A 22898-nucleotide genomic window follows, 5' to 3' on the forward strand; every position below is an offset into this window, starting at 1 on the left:
AAAGATTTGAATAAATACCTATAATTAAGTTAAACTTTAAGATTACTAAACTTTTGTAATATTAAAATTAATTTACTAAAATGTTAATTTGTCTTTATTGCAAAAACAACCTAAGTGCAGTTTTTCAAAATCATTTTTAAAGCACGAGATATATATTTTTTTAAATCTTTTTGTTTTAAACTAAATAAATACATGCAAATTACATCTTTAGAACATCTTAAAAATAAAACAGATACTTATGTCTGTATGCTACAATTATATGCTTTTTTCACCTCCTAAAAAATTCAAAAAATGTCGCTTGTGGTGTTAAAATAAACGATTCTATTATACTTGACCTTAAGATTCTATAGGTAATATAAAAGCTGGAATAATTTTCTAGTTAATTCAAGAAGCTATAGTAAGTGCCTTATTAATTTAAATACCTGTAAATAGTACCTCATTAAATTACTTTAATCTCTAGAAGTAACAGGAGATGAAAACATCTTATCGAACTTGCATTGTCTTATTTATTTAATTTAACACGACGTTTCGGTTGGTAAGTATCATCGTAACAGGAGATCTTGTACCAAATTATGAGCAATTTAAGTGTCTTGTATTCCTAACCTTAGTCTAACTTCCTTTCCTTAGAGGTTAGGTAACTCCAAAGCCTAAAAATAACTTTCCAATTAATCCAGAAGTCTTTGTTCACTCATGATAAGATTATTCCAGGCTTTCGGGTTAGTTATAGGCATTTAGAAGGAGATAGGCACTTAAAAATTTGTAATAAGGCCTCATCCTATAGTCCATAAAAATAACAGGTTATGATGGGATCTAAGTAAAATTTTCCTTTCGTTTTCTAATCTTCTATTTCCAAATATTGATAGTAAAAATAATAATAATAATTTAAAAAGTTTGCATAGCAACACCTCACTCCTTTAAAGTTTTAAGTTTTAAATTATTAAAAGTACCTTTCTACTAATCTGAATCAAATGGATATTACCATATTCTAAATAGGGAATTTTACAAAATGTAAACCATTTTACAAATTTTGTTATTAAGTCATTTTAAAATGAATAAATTTTTCATGCTGCCTGAACACGGCATTTAAAATTCCGTTATCTGCTTTAGTAAGTGCTAAAGTTCAAGATTCAAATTATGGTTCAACTGCAATTCTTCCCACGTTATGCAGATTATTAAAAAATTGTTTAATCAAAGGGGCTTTTGTCTCTTCTGTTTAAATATAAAATACTTACTATGATCAATTTGGATTCTTGAGTAACAAATGCACTAACGATGTTAGGTTTTCACTTTTTCGTAGAGTACACTCCTCTCTAAACAAAAGGCACGCAATAACAACAATTTTTTACGATTCGTCTAAAGCTTTTGACTGTATAGGTCATAATATCTTAATTGAGAACTACGGGTACAAAGCAATATATCCTAAATGATTTGAGTCATATTCTAATGACAGAAGTCTTGTAAAGGTCAATATGATGAAGTCTTCTTGCAAGCCGATAGAATGTGGGGTACTTCAAGGTTTAGTTGTACAGAGACTTTACTGTTTATAAATGGACATCAGCGGTAAAATCTGTCTCTTTGCAGATGATACCAATTTTTTCTTGGAGCAGCCCTGGTATTAAGGCAGTTCATAGGATCATATTAAATGATCTAGTCACCATTAAGTCATGGTGTGTTTCAAATCTTATGGAAGTACCTTAACGTTTCTAAGTCTAAAAATATTTTGGAACCTTTTGTACTTCACAACCGATTTCGTTGAATCTGTAAGGATTTTGAAGATATTATAGTCCTTAAATTGAGACTTGTCGATACCTTATCCAAAAAATTAAGCTCTGCATAGTTTTCACTTAATCGTTTTCCAAAGAGTTACACTTGGCAACATCTAAATCAGTCTATTACGCCCTTTTTAGGCCGCAACCAAAGTTTACAGAATAGAATACTATTAGTACTATCACAGATGTAAATAGCTGCACGTGCAGAGCTATTTACATCTGTGGTACTACTACTACTATTCGCATTCTGTTCAGTAAACCTTGCCGCAACACCGCTAAAGTCGAAATTGTACCCATTTGTAGTTACGTCATCCAGGTGAGAAAAAACGTATGGTGTAGATATTTTTGCCAATCAATATTAGGTTAGAAACTTTACCATCGCCTTCAGAAATTAATAGTCTGTTATGTATTTTTATACGTTCAGAAATTAACAATGATTTATTTTAGCAGCATACTATTATATTTTTATATTCGTGTATATACTTTCATTCCCAAAAAATTTAAAAAAATCTTGTAGTATTTATTGTATTATTAACAAACTTAACAATTAACAAATATTATTATAATTAATCATAAATAATGGGACATAAACAACAAGTCCAAAACGGAGTTGCACTTAAATTTAGAAGGTAATAGAGCGAGCCGCAGATGCAACAAATTTGAGCACAACAACGATCGCAAATATAAAGAAGAATGGGATAAAATCAGATCAGGATTACGCTGCTCATATATTTTCCAAGCAAAAGACCGCAAAAACCAAACATATTTGAAAAGTAGAATTCGGCACGATGAGTAGACGTAACAAAACCGAGCTTACAAAAATTGTGAATAATGGTATAAAATTATTTTAACTCACTGGGAAAAATTTAAATACTGACAATTTAATTTACTTGTTCATAAAAAAAAATACTGCTTGAAGGAATATGTTAACACATTAAAATGAAAATACCATTCCAAAAAATAAAACATACAAACTCGAAAAAAAAAGCCATATTGCATTACCAAGTTAATGAAATTGCAACGATATGATTGAATACTTAAACGACGATCATAAAATAAAATTTGCTAGAACAAAAAAAGCTTAATCAATCTCGTCAGTATTGTCAGAGTCAGAACTGAAATCAGAGATATTGTCTTCGTCATCGTCGTCTTCGTCAGTCGTAATCACAAGTGGCAGAATGTCATAGGCATCACACACTTGTTTTGCCTCCCAAGCCTTTTCAATTACCTTTTCTGTATGAAAAACATATTTTTGCCAATGATCTATAGAAATTTCGTTTATTACCCTTTCCCATGTAGTCAGAACTTCTGAAGGTGACCCCTTCAAATTGGAAATATATTGATCATATTTTCGTTTACATTCCGACCATACCACTTCAATTGCATTAAACTGGCAATGATATGGTGGCAGTCGCAAAATTTTGTGTCCTTAAGGTTTAACATATTCATCAAGGAAGCACTTTTTTTCACTAGGGCGGTTTCTGCGTGCAATACTCCATATTTTATCTTTCATGGCTTTTTCTGGAAAGCCAATATTCTTTTTCTTCAACTATTCGGTCAGTCTCTGCTTTGTCCAAGATTTTCTCGGGATTTCTTCTAATAAACCAGAATGGTAACTTGCATTGTCCATGATTATAAATGACTTTGGGGGAAGATTTGGAACCAGCTGAGTTTTAAACCAGTTTTCAAAGTTTTTCCTGTTCATATTGTCATGATAATCTCCCGTCTTTAATCCACTCTTGAATATTAAATTTGCACCCTTGATGAAGCCATGTTTGGTTCCGGCGTGGACCACGATATAACGAGGAGCTTAAAAATAAAAGATAATTCAATTCTCTTCTTTTAGAAATCATTCTTCCAGAACATAAATTTAATATAATTAGAAAGTAATATTCCATGCACATACGAGTAGTGTATGGAGTTAAATTCCCTTATATTATCTTGGAGAGAAATTATATGAAACTATGAAACAGATGAAATTATGAAGTTAGAGGGCCCTTACAAGGGCAATAGTTTTTATTCAAAAAAAATCTAAAAAGATAACCAGATAATTTTTACCTTCACTGTTTTTCCTTGAATCCGTGTGCTTGGCGTCATCTTGCCAGGTACTACGAAATGATCCCTTGCTAAAAATCCACGTCTCGCCAATGAAAACTGGAGTAAAACCTTCCGGACCTACATTTCTATTTTTGATATACTCTCTTAAAAAATTGATTCTTTTATGAACAATATTTGGCAAGTCCATCAAATATTTTCTGTTATTTGATTTTTTCCACTTGAATCCTATACTATTGATCCATCTTCTTCAGAGTCAATGGAAAACTCAAAATATTCAATTTCTTCCCTGAACTTTTCTCTTATTGTTGCCAATATTACATATTCTTTTCTGGTGTACATATATAGAATAAATTGTGTCCCGAGTTCTATGTTTCAAATATGTTGTAATTTTGGTTTTTGCTGTCTTTTGCTTGGAAGATATACGGGCTGCATAATCCTGATCTGATTTTATCCCATTCTTCTTTATATTTGCGATCGTTGTTCTGCTCAATTTTGTTGCATCTGCGGCTTATCAGTTGCGATTATTCATTTACCTATTATATCTTTTTTTAGGCATTCTCTAACACTTTTCGAAATAACTTTCAAGAACAAGTTGACAAACCAATATTTTTGACTGACAGTGACGGATATTTCACATAACCTAGTATATAAAAGATGAATAATCATCAGACACCAATTTTTTTCAAAAGTTTCTTGTCGCCGCTGTTTGGAATATGCTAAATAAAAATACACAAAAATGACGTCATTACAAATGGGTATAATTTCGACTTTAGAATGTGAGGTACTTCAAGGTTTAGTTCTACAGAGACTTTACTGTTTATAAATGTACATCAGCGGTAAAATCTATCTCTTTGCAGAGGATACCAATTTTTTCTTGGAGCAGCCCTGGTATTAAGGCAGCTCGTAGGATCATATTAAATGATCTAGTCACCATTAAGTCATGGTGTGTTTCAAATCCTATGCAAGTACCTTAATGTACCTTAAGTCTAAAAATATCTTGGAACCTTTTGTGCTTTACAACCGATTTCTTTGAATCTGTAAGGATTTTGAAGATATTATAGTCCTTAAATTGAGACTTCGATATCGATACCTTATCCAAAAAATTAAACTCTGCATAGTTTTCACTTAATTATTTTCCAAAGAGTTACACTTGGCTACATCTAAATCAGTCTATTACGCCCTTTTTAAGCCGCAACCAAAGTTTACAGAATAGAATACTATTAGTACTACCACAGATGTAAATAGCCGCACGTGCATGCAGAGCTATTTACATCTGTGGTACTACTACTACTATTCGTATTCTATTCAGTGAACTTTGCCGCAACACCGCTACGCCCTTTTATACTCCTGCACGTACAGTGTGACTTAATATGAGCCTATTTTTAAACTTATGAAAATGTAAATACGTTATTTATTCTCCTAGTTTTTCTACTGTTTTATTAGTATTCTGTAGTTAAAGTGGATTCGTAGGGTTTATTTAGGGTTCTACTTACGTTTGGTTTATTATTTTTATCCATAGTGTTTAGTTTTTAAGTAATAGTTCATCTTGTTTGAGAGCCCCATTTTAGCCCCAGTTTAGGTTATATTATTGTAAATCCCTGTAGTTTTAATTTTCTAGAATTTGTATACTTGCTTACTTTGACTGTCAGTATTCTCCTAAAATTATTGGTCTCTTTCGGCAAAAACAATGAAGATAATTCTGAATATTTCAAAACTGTTCCATCGGGTTTTAAAAAGGACGCGCTTCGTGACAATTTATTCAGTTTTAATTGTTTAGTAGTTTTTACCTTGAAAACAATTAAACGACAGTCACGGCGAGTTAGATTACTGTTTTTGACGATCACAATAAAAGTGTGTTCCCGAATTTTGTTACAATACTAACAACAATATAAGTATCTATATAGGGTGTCCCAGCGAAAGCGAAACAGAGACATTTTCGCGGTGAAAAAATTTTTTTTCCAAAAACCTCAGACACGTCGATTTAATTTTCGAGGAGAACAATTTTTAAGAGCAAGAGATCCTTGTGCCAGAAACCCCTTAAGAAGGTGTGGGATTACCCCTAAAATCTTAAATAACAATAATAATAATAATAATAAACGCCTTTTATTTAACAAACAAAGAGTTTGCAGTTGTGAATATCATACATACATTTTTATAGGGATATGAAGCAGGTTAAGTCTAGCGGTGTGGCTATTCTTACTTACCCTACCTAATAGCTCTAAACTCAAAATAAAACAATAGCATGCAACTTATTAGCGAATAGCTCTTTAAATATACGCACACGTGTCAAAAAAAAAAGAAAGTTACTTAAAAAATTATTATACACAACGATACAATGTGCGCTAAAAAAGACAGTAATCTAATAGCTTTATACTGTAGCAGGTAGAGATTTTGTTTAAAAAAGAGATAGTTATATTGTGAAAGTCCCTTTTTTTATTAAGTATTACCTCATACATGTTCATTTTAAATGTCTTTTTGTCTTTAATAAACAAGGAAATCCTTCCTTATTCATAGTGAGTTTGTTGACTAAATAAAAACAAACGCATTTTGTATTTAAATTTATTAATAATAAATATTTTAAAATTATCACTATTATCAGGTATCAAATTATATAAGGTGATTGCATTATATGAAAAGGATCTTTTATACATAAATGTTTTATATAGCGGGATGGAGAATTTGTTTTTATTTCTAATGTTTTGTCCATGAATGCTTGTATGTACTTGGCAGAAATTTATTTTTAAGAGTATTGGAGGTATTAGTGGTGTTGAGAAGCTTACGCACAAACTTTGAAAGATGTAGTTTTCTACGGTTTTCCATATTGAGCCTGTTAGATTCTACAATTTTTTATGAGTAATATGGTTATGCTTTCCGATTCCATACATCAATTGACAGCATGCATTCTGTACTCTTTGTATTTTCTGTTTATCGAGAGCTGTAAGACCATATACAGATCGTGTTTTCGTTCGTTACTTATAAGAAACCGCATAGAGGCTAAATTTTGCAACGTCGTGCGTGTACGAGTGCCTGCGACAGAGCACCACCCCGGCCGGCCCGAGGACGGGATTAGGAAACATCTGACTTTCGTGGGAGCTGCGCCGTTTGGCGACAAAATGTCCCAAATATTACGCAAAAATCCAGGCATTTTTAAAATATTTATTCTAATGCGGGTTTTACAGACTTGACAATGTGTAAAACCCGCATAGAATTGTAATCTTAAAATGTTTAATATGCTGTGTTTTGCATAATGAAAATTAAAGCGTTATTATAATAAAAAATTAAATATCAACTCCGATAAAAATATAATAAAAAATCAGAAATAAAACTTTAATAAACAAACTTAACAACATATCATTTTTTAAATAAAAGGCTCAAATAAACCGCCTTCTTTTGCTAAACAAAAACTTAACCTATCGTAAAAGCTATTTCGCACCTCCAAAAGAGTTTCAGGTAAAATGGAATTGACACTTTTTTGAACCGACAATTTTATTTCGCAACTCCTCTAAATTTATTGGCCTACTAAATTTATGCTTGTAAATGGTCTGCTTAAGGTAACCTCACAGATAAAAGTCATTTGGAGACAAATCTGGAGATCTAGGTGGCCATTTAACATCGCCAGTCCCACTAATAAGGCGGTTAGGAAAAGTATTTGTTAAAAATTCCTTTACCCTAGCCGCGTTATGAGCAGGACAGCCATCTTGCTGAAAATAAACCGATCTCAGGGCTACATCAGGTAGGATTTGAATGGCAGGAAGAACTTGGTTTTGCAGCAACTCAAGGTACTTTAGGGCGTTTAAAGTGCCATCAATAAAAATGTCGCCCAAAATACCTGCCCAAACATTCAATTTCTGAGGATACTGGGTACGAAACTGAAAACTTCTGTGCTCGTTTTCCTGAGACCAATAACGAACAATGGAAGGATTGTGTTTGCCATGTAATGGAAAAGAAGATTCATCAGAAAACAAAATATTTTTTAAAAAATATTCGTTTTCATTTGCCTTTTCCATCATAGTTTCACAAAATTCCATTCTTCGCCACTGGTCAATATATAACTGGTCAGGAAATATTTCCTGAGTTTTTGAATACTTGAAACATTTTTACCCATATTTTTTCCAGATACGAGCAACATTTTTATTCCTCATTTCCAGTTCCTCTCCAACACTTCTAGTGGACCGTGTCGAATTAAGTTCTAGGGTACTGCAAACCATTTCTTCCCGCCGTTCTATATCCTGGACCACTTCAACAGGTGGTTCTTGACGTTTTGTGTGGCATTTTTTACAATCTTGAAGACAAAAAGATGTCTCAAAATTTGTAACCAGATTTAAAACCGTTTTTGCACAAGGAATCGGTCTATTCTCAAATGTCACTGAAAACAAATCTCTACATTGTACTGCCGAATTGCCTCCATAAAACCATTTAATTAGTTGAACTCTTTCGGAAGGGGTATAAACAGCCATAGTGAAAAAAACACAAAAATAACGCTCAAAAATTATTAATGCAACGTGCAGTAACACAGCAAAGTGAGGTTTTCCCTCTCCTGGTTCAAAAAATAAAAACGAAAAATTTCGCCGCCTGCAAGCCGCAACCAAGCGGTGTTGTCATTATTTTAGGTAATACGTAGCTCACTATAACACGATCTGTATAAAGTCACCATGTGAAAAGAAGAGTCTTGTAATATCTTATTTTAAATGTCTTTTAATTCTGGATATAACGGTCAAGTTTGAAATGGCTGGCATCATTTCTGTGGATATAAGAGCTTTCCAAAATATTTTTACTTTCCGAAATACGTTCAAGAGAACTTATCTGCCGCCATTAAACCAAAATCTATATTTTTATTTCTTGAAGGTATTAATAAAAACCATCACTTAACATAGTTTGTTTGACTTGACTTTTTAATAGAAAGTTATTTGCAATATTTATAAACTGAAATCAAAATTTTTAGAGGCTTTGAAAGCACAGCATTGAAGTAACCAAAGGCATTCTTTGGTCTTAAAAGTTTTTTTAAATTCTTTTATCGGTGGTGTCCTTACGGGATCTTTAATTAAATATTCTTGAAGAGAAACTGATACGCCACTGCTTTTTCTAAAAGCGAAAATTATTTTGAAAATATTCCTTCAGTTTGGAGCAAAATTAATTTGATTCTTGGCCGATCGATGGATTTTCGTACGATGCGCGATGCAAGCATTTCGAGTAAAAAAAATTTAAACTATATGTGTTCTGCAAGGAAATTCCTCATTTACTCCTAGTTCAACGTGAAATCTCATTAGCATTTCCAAGTTCTTTGACCTCTGATAACTCTGCGTGAGGCTCTAGAAATCCATCAGGATCCTTATATGATTTTCTGATTACTGCCTTTTGAAAGTGAACTCTGAGTTTTTCAGATTGGATTTCAGGATTTCTTCCAGGATTTGGATTTCTCATCCATGACCACGAATATCAGCTCCAATTATAATTTCCGTCGAGAAGTTCGGACATTTTATAAGAAAATTCTTCATTTCATTAAAAGAAGGTAACAACCCTATAGCTAGTCTACAGACGTAGAACCAAGATGCCTAAGTGACATTTCCACGTTCTTTAGCTTCTGATAACTCTGGGTGAGGCTCCATAAATCCATTAAAATTCTTACGTGAAATGATGGCCCTGTTTTGACGGAATGTATTAAAGAATCAGTCGTTTTTCGAAAGCGAACATGGAGTTTCTTTTTAGTATCTCATTCAAGCCTATGAGTATGAGCTTCGATTAGAATTTCCTTTAAATATTCTCTAAAAAAATTCTTCATTTAATTTAGAAAACGATGAAACGAGCTGAAGCTCTTTAGATCTAGTCCAAGATGTAAAACCAAGATAACTTATTGCCATTTAGAAGTTCTTAAGCCTCTGATTACTCTAGGTGAGGCTCCAGAAATTCATCAAGATCCTTATATAACCTTCCGATTTATGTCAGTTTCTCAAAATCTCTTTAAGATTTAAAGCTTGCTCATGGACATGAAATTCACGATCAAGGTCACTTCATTGTTTTGTCTTTAACTACCTTTGATATCTGAAAACTTAAGTGAAATTCCAGTCATGTATCCGAGTCCAGTCCGAGTTTTTGTAAGATGTTTTATATTTTGTCCTAAGAGTAGCAAAAATATACAAGAATTCTTTACAATTCAGCTAGCCTTAGTAAAAATATACTAATAGTCATCCGGTCATTCGAATATTTAACCGTTTTTGCTTTGGTGCACTTTTCTCATGAATAGAATTCATCAATAAATCAATTGTTTTTGACAGTTTATAATGGTGCTAGTCCGTGCCACAGAACACAAATGTTTAGGGACGTGTGGGTTTAACGCGAAGAAATTTTGGCCCTCTACTGAAGGTGCAATAATTCGAACTAATGTTGACATTTCTAAGCCATAACCATTGGCAACCGCTCTAACCAATCAGATTTGAAAGAAGGCGTGGTCGAGCTCGGAATTAAATTTGAATATAGCGCGGGAAATTCGAATTCTAAGACGGGCATTAAGAAAACTACTAAATGTCATAACCTACGGGTACTCCATTCGATTAAAACAGATTGTCATTAGTACTTACTCTTCCACATTTCTTATGTTATAAAAAATATAAAAAGAATTTGCATAAAAAGAAATAAATTTCCCATATAAAAATCTATTTTAATCAAGAGAACACCAGCTTTAATGTAGTTTTCAAAATGGGGCAAATATGTATAGAAGATAACCTGCAAATTTAGTAGTAATTTGGGATAACTAAAGTAAGATGGCTAACACCTTATCTAATTCATCATTTTAATTCCCGCCATTTATTATAAATATTGTTTTAAATAATTTTCTAGATTTTTTTTGATTCCACAAATAGAGCGAAGCCTGCAAATTCTCATTCTGTATATGCGAATATGTTGAGACGGAAATATGAAATCAAATATATTTATTCAATTATTTATTTTATAGGTGTCAAAATTCCCATAAGATTCTGGATCGCTGTGATGGTCTTTGCATCAACATATATCAACTACACGACACGTAGTAATATGTCAATTAGTATCACATCGATGGTAACTAGATCACAAGAGAAGGCTGTACCAGAATGTAGGAGGCTAAACACATCGAAAATATTCCCAAACGTTACAACAAATAGCAGCAAAAACGCTGTTTTACCTAATGTAACTATACATCTAACCAAAACATTCAATTAATAATATAACAAAAAGATTTTTTGTAGTATGGTGTAAGATATGATTGGAATGAAGATATTCAAGGATTCATTCTAGGTTCCTATTTTTGGGGCTACGTGATATCCAGTGCTCCAGGTGGATTTATAGCAGAATGGCTAGGTCCCTTTAACACTATTTTTTACGCTCAAATACTCACTGCAGTATTTAATTCTTTATCTGTTTGGGGAGCGCAATGGCACTTTGGGGTTTTAATTTTTTGCAGGTTCGTTATTGGATTAATGGCGGTAAGGTAATTTATTATATTTAACCATACAATTACAGATTGTCTTTACGTTTTTAGGGCCCCGTTTATCCGGCGCTTCAATGTTTAATAGCGCGCTGGGCCCCACCAGCAGAAAAAGGCAAATTTGTCAGCGCCCTTATGGGCAATACCCTGGGTACATGTTTAACTTGGATATTGGTTGGTATGGTAACGGCAGCTGCAGGCTACGATTGGGGTTTCCACTTTTTAACTATTCAAATCGGGCTGTTTTGCTTGATTTTCTGGTTTATAGTGGCAGATAGTCCTGATCAGCATAAGTGGATTAGTGAAGAGGAAAAACAGTTTATCAAAGAATCTCAAGCAAAGACTGTTACCAAAGGAAAGGTAACCAACTAAGCCTTTATACAATTTGAAGTTACTTATTTGTTCTTTCTTAGGTGGTACCTCCATACTTAAAAATGTTTACTTCTATTCCATTTTGGGCCCTCTGCATCCTTCATTTTGGAAACTTATGGGGCCTATATCTTCAAATTACCGGTGTACCAAAATTCATGATTGAAGTGATCGGCTTTAATATCAAAGTAAGTTAAGTATAAGAATCCTGTTGGTGCAAAAGTAATTAAATTAATTATTATAGTCATCAGGTATCTTAGCAGCTTTACCGCACCTTTTAAGAATGTTCTTCGGAATGGGTTATGGATATGTCGGCGATATGATTAAATCCAAGACCAAATTAAGCCCCACGATTGTGAGGAAGTCATTTGTGATATTTTGTAAGTTGTTTAAGTTAAAATATTTTTATTTATAGTGATATCTAATTAATTTTTAGCCCACGTAATTCCTGGGATCCTTCTAATGTGTATGACGCTAGTGAAATGTGATTACGTAGGAGCCGTTTTAATCCTGATTTTCAGCATGTCGATCAATGGGGCAGCTGTTGTAACGAATTTACAAAATGCTCAAGATTTGGCACCTAACTTTGCTGGAAGTATTTTTGGAATTATTAGTTTAATTGGAGGAACCACTGGGTTTATTACCCCTGCTGTTACTGGAGCACTTATGAAAGAAAATGTGTGTTTACTAATATTTAATAGAGTACAATATAAATTATTTTTCTTTTTAGAACGGTATCCATGAATGGTCCAAAAACTTTATCATAGGAGGAAGCGTGTATGTTGGATCAGGTCTTCTGTTTATCCTGCTAGGAACTTCAGATATCCAGCCCTGGAACAACAAAGTCCCAGAAAAAGCTGCAGAGGATGGAGTATCTTTTAAGGAAATAAATTCCAAAGAAGTGGAGAATGGAGAGCCAAATGAAACGACCAAACTTAACTCTTAACTTATAATAGGGAGTGCTTTTTCTATGTACATTCGTATAAATGCTGAATGATTTTGCTGCATGTGTAATAATAAATATATTTTAAATACTTGTGTTTGTTTTTTTCATCTTGGAACACGGTGTTTCGATTCTGCAAATAATATCCTACCTCTACCTGCAAAGTTTTCAATTGACGTGATGCTGTCATGTATACTGTAATAAAAGTGTCATGATATTTTTATTCTTTTGAGTATTTTTTTTTCTATTATGAACGTTTTTTAAAAAATATTTGATTTAAAATGCGAGAAAAAAGTAAGTAGTATATTTAGTAACTAAAAAGTTATTTATGTATGACGTATAATAAATTTGTAGCATGTTGTCCGATAAGGTATGTGATGATGGTCATGGTATTTATGACGACCTATATAAACTATACAACCAGATCTAATCTGTCGATTAGCCTTCCGGCCATGGTAATACCTGGGGGTCATGACAAACATTTCGTTCCAGAGTGCAAAAGAGAAGAGGCAGCAACCAAAAAACATGAAGCTAATAGCACCACTACTGCTAAACCTATTGAGGAAGATGTAATTATATTAATTTAGAGATTATTTTTGTTTCAAGGTCTTCAAAAGGTTGGTTTGGGGTTGGGACTTCTATACAGGGTGTCCAGTTTAACATGATGTTCATACTAGAGCGCTAAAGATACATGATGGACCAAATGGGGAAAAAGTTGCGCAACCGCCTATAGCAAGTGCCTATAAGTAATAGTAAGCGTGGGGGAGCTAGGGCTCGGCAAGTAGGCCTGAACAGTCCTTTTTCGCCAACCTCAGTGAACAAATCGGAGATTTCCCTGACGTGGAGTGTATATTGTATTTCGATTTTGGCGAATTGAGATTAGTGAAACCCCTTCTGCTACTTAAACATCTATTTATTTGGCACGCCACCAGTAATTTTATTAAATAAATTGAATTTACGGAAAATATTTAGCCGTGAACTTAGAGTTACATTATTTTGTCTAGCTAAAATGAACAGGTGTTATCGGGTGAAGTCCAGCGCAACAGCGTTTTATTTTTCTATTCCTTATATTCACTAACGCTCCATTGACATTTCATTAATTTCAATAATTACATTAATAATTTCAGTCAACTTCTTTTATTCATATTTCTTTAATTTGACACTTAATTTGTCAATAACACATTACTACGGTAACGCATCACTCTCCTGGTTTAATTATCCATGCTTTCTGTTGACGGTCCGTCACTTCTCTGATTGGTCATAGATTAATATTTTCTTTGATTGGCTGAGATTGACAGCTCAGGCGAAAGGTGGGGTCGTTATTGATTTAGTCGGTACTGCGTCCATTTTCCGAAGTTTGTAAAGCAGGAAGTGGCCAATATGGTTTATAATTTATGGTCCTTAATCTTGTTCCTTTAGGGAACCGTTTATTTCATAATTCTGGTGCAGGATGCCCAAGATTTTGATGGATGGATAATGAAACTTAGCAAGGGTTTTACTTTTTCGTTTTCCTATTTATTCTTCTTCAATTGTTGATGGCTGCAGGCTTTTGATTTCCCCGGGAAATTGCTGAAAGCGGTAAAGCTGGAGCTAGAGTTAGAGCTAGTATTAGAGATTCCCAGCCCGGATAGCTGAGCTACAAATGGCATACATTCACAGCCTCGGTTTTGAAGGCTAGCCGTTCATTTCTTGGAGGAATATACAGACCAGTTTATTCCATTTATTTAAATATTACTAACCATAAATTTGTCTCACTTATTTAAATTTTTATTAATATACCTTTTGTTTCAATTTAACGTTATAAATATTTAATCAATGTCATATTTTAATAATATGTCAATTTCTTATCTATAATATTAGTTATTTTTTGTTCAGTATTTTTCAGTACCCTTTTTGGTAATTAAATAGATATAACACGGTTAAGGCTGATATGCCTTAGAAAAAGGTTCATGAACTTTCCTCTGCGTAATACAAATATATACTAAATACTTTAATAATTGCAGTTTATTTTTCAAGTGCTGAAATCTTCCTAGTAGCGAAATCATAATTTAAATGTTACTTTTGTCAAATTTATTTTAATCATATCAACAATATTCATATTTTAATCCATAGCAAATTATTAACATTTATCAGATTAGAACATGAGGTGTGTACACTGTGTCCCATTTTGGATGAGACTGCAGGGTATCTCTGTCATTTTTTAAGATAGAGCTTTGCGGTTTTCGCGACCCTGTATCACTTTTTTGTAAAACTTTTAAAGCCACAAACAGAAATATTCTAACTACTTTTGTTCCTGAAATACAGGGCGAAAACGAAAATGTTCACTTTTGGAGATGTTATTATTTCTCAGGTTATTATTTCATAAGATAGAATAAAAATGAAAACTGCTTATAATAGATATTTTTACATAAAAGTCAGTGGCGTATTTAATTTTTTTTTCCCAATGCACTGTTTTTAAGATTGGGCACAAACTTGGTATTTTTTAAATGGAACACCCTGTATATTTTAACGTCAAATTTTTGCATTTTTTTTCTGAATACATTGATGTATCACAACCTAATCTTTGATAAATTTTAGCTCAAAGAATTAGAAAAATCCATATTTATGTTTATTTTTTTAATAGTAGGCCATGAATTCTTTGACACATGCATAAAAAAATGTTTTGTTTATTGCATTCATGGAAACTAAGTCACAAACAGACTCAATACATATCAATAATGATGGCTGACGGTGAAAATATGGAATTCCAAAATTTTGAAAAGTATGATATTATAAAATGTTTAAACCTTTCTAACGAAAATGTCGAAGCGGCGCAGCAATTATATTTAAATAGGTAAAGCTCTAGCTTATTTTATTTTGTTACAAAATTCAAAAAATAAAAAAGATCTTATTAGGTTTCCAGAAAGACGTCAGCCATCTCGGGCTACGGTATTCCGGTTAAAATCTAATCTTTTAAATTATGGCTGCTATTCAAAACCTAGGCAACCCCATGTTGATAGAAATGAAGCTGGCGAAATTAATGTTTTAGCGTGTGTGGAAGCAAGACCCCAAATTTCCTGTAGAAAGATAGAGGAAGAGATAGGAGTTTCCAAAACAAAAGTGCAAAAAATTTTAAAAAAGCAAAATTTAAACCGTATAAGATAAATATTATTCAAGAATTGCATCCTGACGATCCTTTCAAACGACTGGAATTTTCTAATTGGTTTTTAACCAAAACTAATGAAGATCCGGATTTTGTAAAAAAGGTAATATGGTCTGACGAATCCCATATAAGCAGTAGTGGCATATTTAATAGGCAAAATACCAGACATTGGTATCAAGAAAACCAACATATTACTTTTGAACGACAGCAACAAGGCCGATTTGGTTTTAGTGTTTCCTGTTTTGTATTGGGCACTAAAATTGTATATACAATTTTTGAGGGTAGCTTAACTGCCCAACGATATCTAAATATATTGCAAAATAATTTGCCAGAGTTGCTGGAGGACATACCTTTATCCCAGCGACATCAAATATATTTTCAGCAAGATGGAGCGCCCGCTCATAATTCAAGGGTAGTTAGAGAATATTTAAGTGCCCATTTTGATAGACGTTGGATTGGCACACACGGGCCAATCAGATGGCCCCCGAGGTCACCGGACTTAAGTGTTTTGGACTTTTTTGTATGGTCGTACTTAAAAAATAAAATTTATGCAAATCGGCATAATAATATAAATGAACTCCGAGCGACAACTGAAGAAGCATTCATAAACTTACAAAGGCAACCCTTTATAATTTTAAATGCCTTAAGACGAATACAGACTATATGTGGTTTTTGTATAAGACAAAATGGACAGCAGTTTGAACAGTTTTATTAAATTCATATTTGTTGTTTTTTTTTTGGTTTTTGTAATTAATTTTCTAATTTGATTCTTGTAATTACTAATCAGTTTTTAATGTTAAACCTGGTCCGATATATTTTTTTGTTTTTAACATTTTTATGTTTATATTAATATTTTAAGTTAATATTTAAAATATAGTTAAATAAACAGGTTTAAATCACATGGCGTTTTAAAAAAGTAATAATTAAATGCCTGTGTGTAAGAATTCATGGCCTACTATTAAAAACACAAATAAATATGGATTTTTCTGATTTTTGAAGCTAAAATATACTAAAGAATAGGTTGTGATACATCAATGTATTCAGAAAAAAAAATCCAAAAATTTGACGTTAAAATATACAGGGTGTTCCATTTAAAAAATACCAAGTTTGTGCCCAATCTTAAAAACAGTGCATTGGGAAAAAAAATTAAATACGCCACTGACTTTTATGTAAAAATATCTATTATAAGCAGTTTTAATTTTTATTCTATCTTATACAGGGCCTGAGAAATAATAACATCTCCAAAAGTGAACATTTTCGTTTTCGCCCTGTATTTCAGGAACAAAAGTAGTTAGAATATTTCTGTTTGTGGCTTTAAAAGTTTTACAAAAAAGTGATACAGGGTCGCGAAAACCGCAAAGCTCTATCTTAAAAAATGACAGAGACACCCTGCAGTCTCATCCAAAATGGGACACAGTGTACATATCTTTAATATAAATATAATTTCGTTGTATTGTTGATTTTTTTTTTACCTCTTTAAATCTACCAGGGTCATTTAATTGTTAATTGAAACCTATATACGAAGTATTTTTCTTAGTTTTCTTTCATTTATAAAAAAAAACTAAGTAGCGCCCTCTTATTTAATAGTTATAATCAAGTTAAGATTCTTTAATAGCCAGTCATAAGTGAACCTTCGAACAATCCCAAGCCTCCAATAATTCTGAGCTACCGTCTGCAAACTGTTGGCAAAATAGTAACACTGTAAAGTTAACGCCACAACAGTTACCCTTGCAAGTTGATTCTAGTCGAAAAAGTTTTCTAGTCGTTTTGAGCGCGACCGGCTTGCGCATCTTTACGATGCAATCGACAGGATTGCCGATGTTAACAAGAAGTTTCGGAAACCCAAACACTAAGAATCACCCACCCCTACGCCTCCACTCCCAATACGCGGTCTTCACTAAGTGGGACCGTCCTTTTAATAAAGGCTTGCACATTGCCCCAGTCCTGATCTGTAAGATCTTCCCATTGAAGTGTCGTTGCTCCGAAAGTCTTCCTTCTCAAGCGACTCCTGTACCGCCCCCCTGTACCGCAATTCGGACAGAGTGGGCTTTCTCTTGTACCAAGAAGGTGTAGATGCCTGTTTAGACTGTTGTGCCCAGTCAGGATTCCCACCAAGTATTTGATACTCTGTCGGGTCTTTGTTAGCAGTCGCCTTGCTTTAGAGCCGTCATGGTCTGGTATCATTTCCTTGGCCTGTCTACATCCTTCCTATACAAGTGCCTTATAAACAATCTGTCATCTACTTCCTTAAACTCGGACTAGCAATGGATATATATGAAAAAGTTATTCATTTTGAATCTTAAATTAACTACACAATTTTTATAGTGATAATTTAATTAACTCTAGTTTGACAGTTACCTAGTTAATTAAAACATACTGCAAACTTTACTATAACGAAATTGAAGAAAAACCTATTATAGGGAGCGTGCAAGTATACGAACGCAACGTAACGCACTTTCTAGGGATTTTCGCCCTCCACGTAACGCAGCATAACAAACAGACTAATGTAATGCATTTTTTTATTAATCCCTCTATACAGTGTGTCCCAGGATGAGCGAATTTATACGTAAAAATTACAAAAAAATTTGTAGTTGAAATTTGACCGTTAAAATAAAATTTACTATATTTTTATTTTTTAAAAATCAAGCCTTGATACGAGCATTTTTTCAATTTTATGAGTAGTATTTTTAGGCAAGATATAAAAAAGTTTATAAGAAAAAGTTGTTTAGAATGCAAAATTATGCCTGAGTACTAAATTTCATAACCATAGGCCTATTTTGATTTTTACAGTTTGTGTACCAATTAATTTTTTTATTCATATTTAATTATTAGAGAAAAACTTACTAATTTATTTATCTAATAGTTAAATCACTGATCTAAGAGTTACAAACCATCCTCAAGAATATGTTTGTAATAAAATTTACATAGTAGGTCTAATTTAACAAGAAAATTTCATTTTATTTACTTATTTTTAATTTAATCAATGTCGAAAGATTTTTCAATATCTTTCCTAAACATTTTAAAAGAATTTCTAATTTCTTCACTCGAAATTGAATTACAAGCGTCTCTAATTCTTTGTTTGAATTTTTTTTAATTTTCTTTGTTTTAATTCCCTGTCATTTGGTAATGGCTCGGAATAAACAATTTGCTTCAACCGGCCCATAATAAGATTCAGAAATGGTTAAATCAGGTGACCTTGGCGGCCACTCAATTGGGTTGGGTCTTCTAATTCGTTGATTCGGAAAAGTTCTATGCAACCATTTGGCTACTCAAATACTGTGCGCTGAAAATAAAGATTTATTCTTTGATCAACTGGTAAAGGTTCTAAGTATTCCTCAAAAAATCATTCCAAAACATAAAGATACGTTTCTTGATTAAGAGATCCTTCAATAAAGTATGGTCCAATAATACCTATAATAACGCCATACCTTACCTAATGGTAAGATATGGCGCACCTAACGTTGAAAATATTGCCTCTTGCCATGGATTACAAATTTTGGCGTTTTATTGGACCAAAAACGACAATTTCGGGATGAAATTTCACCATTTGTCGTGAAAGTAGATTCGTCCGAGAATATTATTTTTTTATGAAAATCCATAAAATTTTATCGCTTAACCAAGTAGAAAATAATAAACGGTGCGCTTCATCCCCCTCTTCTAAAGTATGCAAGTACCGTACCGCAAGTACAGATTTGCTTATGTTCAGCACCGTTGATAACTTTACAATAAGATGATATAAGTACGTTTTTGTACATAATTTTGACAGTGGCAATGTTTTATAGTGGTCATATTTTAAAAAGTTCGACAAAAACTCGTAAATGTAGCAAAAAAGAACCCAATATAATAAGGGACATGCATTCCACGAGCAAAAAATTCGTATCGATCGTAAACAGAATTAGTCCAAGGGCAATAATTTTCATTATTTTTAACTATTAATATTTATTTGGTTTTTATTTAAACTTTTAAAAAAGAGAGAATAAATAATTAATAAATAATTTAAACGTAAAAATCAAAGTAGGCCTATGGTTATGAAATTTGGAATTCGGACATAATTTTGCATTCTAAACAACTTTTTTTTACAAACTTTTTTTATATCTTGCCTAGAAATACTACTTTACCTACTCATAAAATTTAAAAAATGCTCGTATCAAGGCATGCTTGATTAAAAAAAAAAAATATGCTAAATTTATTTTTTAATCAAGCAGGGCTGGATGCCAAACAGTCAAATTTCAACCCCAACATTTTTTGTAATTTTTACGCATAAATCTGCTCATCCTGGGACACACTGTAGAGTCGATTGGGGGAAGTGTGCGCACTTTTGTGTTTTTTATCGCATAAAATAAAAAATGTAAAAGTCAAAATTTTATAAAAAGAATATTTATTACGTTTAGGTATGCCTAATAAATACATAAACATAATATACAGTTAAACTTAAACATTTCTCAGATAATACAAAAAAAGTTTTTAAGGCAGTTTGCGCACACTTGTCCGCGAATAAGGGTAAGTGTTCGCAGCTTTAGGTATAAGTGTACGCATTAGTTTATTGACAAGTGTGCAAAAAAAAGTGTTTTATATTTTCAGTTAAAATTTTCTTTTTTACGTCTCTTTTTTTTAGGGTAGACGGTTCCGCTTGGGGAGAAACACTGCGCAAATTTATTATTTTTTTCTTTTTATTACTTTTTTCTTCGTCCATTTTTTGTTTATTTTCTAAGTCTTCTTTAAAAGGACTTGATGTGACAATTTCAGATTTTTGGGCCTTTCCTTTTCTCTTTTGCGAAACTGATGCTTTTGGAAAAGGACTAATAGTGATTAGAGCTACATGGTCATCTACCTTCTCCTCATTAGTCGCGGGAAGTTCGGTTGTTTCATTTAATTCTTCAGCATTGGTGGTTATCTCCTCTTGCTGACGAATATTTTCAACATCAGTTTACCGATTGGGCAGAAAGTCACGTTCTTGGAAAATGCCGTCATTAAACGGAAATATCCCAGTGACAGAAAAATCAGATGCAGTATTCCCAACTGTTGCTACTTTTGTTTGTAGGCCTCGTTAAAAAGGCCAGCTATCTAATACTGCGTTATTGCTCTTCCAGGATGTTGATTCATCCAGCGGTCATATTCTACAGAATATTCAGCTTTTAGAGGACCAAAAAACTTCTGTCTAGGGGTTGGATCTTATGGCTGGTGGGTGGAGGAAGTGTAAGAATTTCAATTCCCAATTGTCTGCAATAATTGGATGCCTCTAGGTTGATGTGCGATGAATGGTTATCCAATATTAATAAAACTGGCGCTTCTTTTTGGGGACGGACATGATCCTTAAAGTGATACAGCCACTGCCTAAACAAGTCTGTGTCGTGACAAGTCTGTGTTTATATATCCTGAGTCGGATATCATACCAACACAGCCAGTTGGCCCTGCATCAAGAAGTTCACCTTTCATCCTTTTCCTAGGAAAAATAAAAGCGGGAGGCACATATTAACCAGTAGCGCTCATGCAACATATCGCTGCTACTGTTATGCCTCTTTCTGCAGATACAACCTTACCTACTACTTTTTTGCCCTTTGCTGACACTACTCTAGGTGTTTTCTTTGGAACTGTGCTAATCCCAGTGTCATCCATGTTGTAAACACGACTAGCATCAAATTTATGTTTTTCATAAAGCAGATTTAAATTTATGAAAAATCTATCCACTTGAGCCTTATTAAATCCTATCGCTCTGGCAAGACTTGTAGGCGTTGATTGGCGTAGCCCCAATTGCTGGTGTCTTTTCAGGAATTCTGCAACCCAATCGCGTCCTGTCATCTTAGAAATTTTGTTAAATCGATTACGAATATTGTTAATTTCGGCATATTGAAAAACTAATCTGCGTAAGGTGTGAATCGTAATACCATAAAACATATAATAAGCAATACTCAGCGATTTTGCGCTCTTGCTCGTCAGTAAATGTCGGTCTAAAGCGGCCTAGCGAAACTGCAATAGACTTTAAGGCCAGTCTTTTTCTTAAAGCTGACTCACTAATTCCAACTCGTTATGCGGCTACTCTTTGGCTAACACCTTGACCAATCAGGTTTCTCGCTTCGTCTATTTGGGCTTGAGTCACTAACGTTTTTTCTGGTTTTTTTCTTTGGTAATTTCGGGGCATTTTGCTAAAAAATAAAGAAATATAAGTAAATGGAAGAAGACGGGGCAAGTGTGCGCATATACCCTGCGTACACTTACCCCAGACAACAACAAAAAGATAAAGTATAAAAATTTTAAAAATAAGAAAAACATATAAAAATCCAATGGAGGTAAATAATTCTTTATTGAACCTTCTATACACTAAATTAAAACTTACCGGATTTATCTTTATACACAACCTATAACACAAAAAGAAAATTGCCCAAAAAGTTTAAGAAATAGGTTAAAATTTATATTTTGCACGTGGCTGAAAAAGAAAGACGGTAATAACCGACCGCACATCTGCTTCTTAAAGGTGATTTAGCCGTACTGATTTGCATGGCAACGGAACATCGTTTGCTACTATTTTCGTAAAGATATATGACATGCGCACACTTTCCCACTGCGCACACTTACCCCTCTATATAGTATTCCGTGAAGTGATGTTCGCTTAACTTTGTAATCGAAGAACTTTTGAGAAAATACTTGTTTTTCATGAAAGTGTCAATGTTATTTGACTGACTGATATCTACCAGTGTAAGGGCTATTACGATCATTCTTATTTGAATTTTTATTTAAACGTTTGAAAACTGCAAGCCTTGATTGAAAAATAGCATTTATGGCTTTCATATCAACGCACTTCGAAAAAGAAGAAGACGAGGAAGAAATGTTGTGCTGCATATTTCACCCTAATTTTTGGAAAGAAAAAATTTTTTTTATTAAAGTTCTCGTAGTACTACGTTTTCTATCAATTTCCTATGTTCAAGGAAAACAGTAAATTATGAGGGGCTAAATCTGGCGAATAGGGTGCATGAGGTAGCAATTCAAACTTTAATTCGTTAATTTTGGCCATTGCAATAACGGATTTGTGAGCTGGTGCATTGTCTTGATGAAACAACACTTTCTTTTTAACCAAATGCGGGCGTTTTTGTTTGATTTCTTCGCTCAAACGTTGCAATAAGTTCGCATAATACTCGCCGTTGATAGTTTTACCTTTTTCAA

The 22898-nt window shown here is 33.2% G+C and overlaps 2 protein-coding genes across 3 annotated transcripts in view; both read left to right on the forward strand.

Moving 5' to 3' along the window:
- The window catches only part of LOC126744941 (sialin-like), a 45043-nt gene extending 32354 nt beyond the window's left edge, over positions 1-12689 (forward strand). Inside the window, exons 2-8 of the mRNA XM_050452548.1 lie at positions 10777-10988; positions 11048-11284; positions 11341-11646; positions 11700-11843; positions 11900-12035; positions 12092-12333; positions 12386-12689. Coding sequence (XP_050308505.1) covers positions 10777-10988; positions 11048-11284; positions 11341-11646; positions 11700-11843; positions 11900-12035; positions 12092-12333; positions 12386-12601 — 1493 coding nt within the window. The 3' untranslated portion in view covers positions 12602-12689. The remainder of the gene's footprint in view (positions 1-10776; positions 10989-11047; positions 11285-11340; positions 11647-11699; positions 11844-11899; positions 12036-12091; positions 12334-12385) is intronic.
- Positions 12690-12756: 67 nt separating this feature from the next.
- LOC126744942 (sialin-like) overlaps positions 12757-22898 on the forward strand; it is a 41366-nt gene continuing 31224 nt past the window's right edge. For both annotated transcript variants that reach the window (XM_050452549.1, XM_050452550.1), the window contains exons 1-2: positions 12757-12892; positions 12953-13167. In XM_050452549.1, coding sequence (XP_050308506.1) covers positions 12880-12892; positions 12953-13167 — 228 coding nt within the window. In that variant the 5' untranslated portion in view covers positions 12757-12879. The remainder of the gene's footprint in view (positions 12893-12952; positions 13168-22898) is intronic.

The sequence above is a fragment of the Anthonomus grandis genome, chromosome 15 (genome assembly GCF_022605725.1).
Source record: "Anthonomus grandis grandis chromosome 15, icAntGran1.3, whole genome shotgun sequence".
Taxonomy (NCBI): Eukaryota; Metazoa; Arthropoda; class Insecta; order Coleoptera; family Curculionidae; genus Anthonomus; species Anthonomus grandis.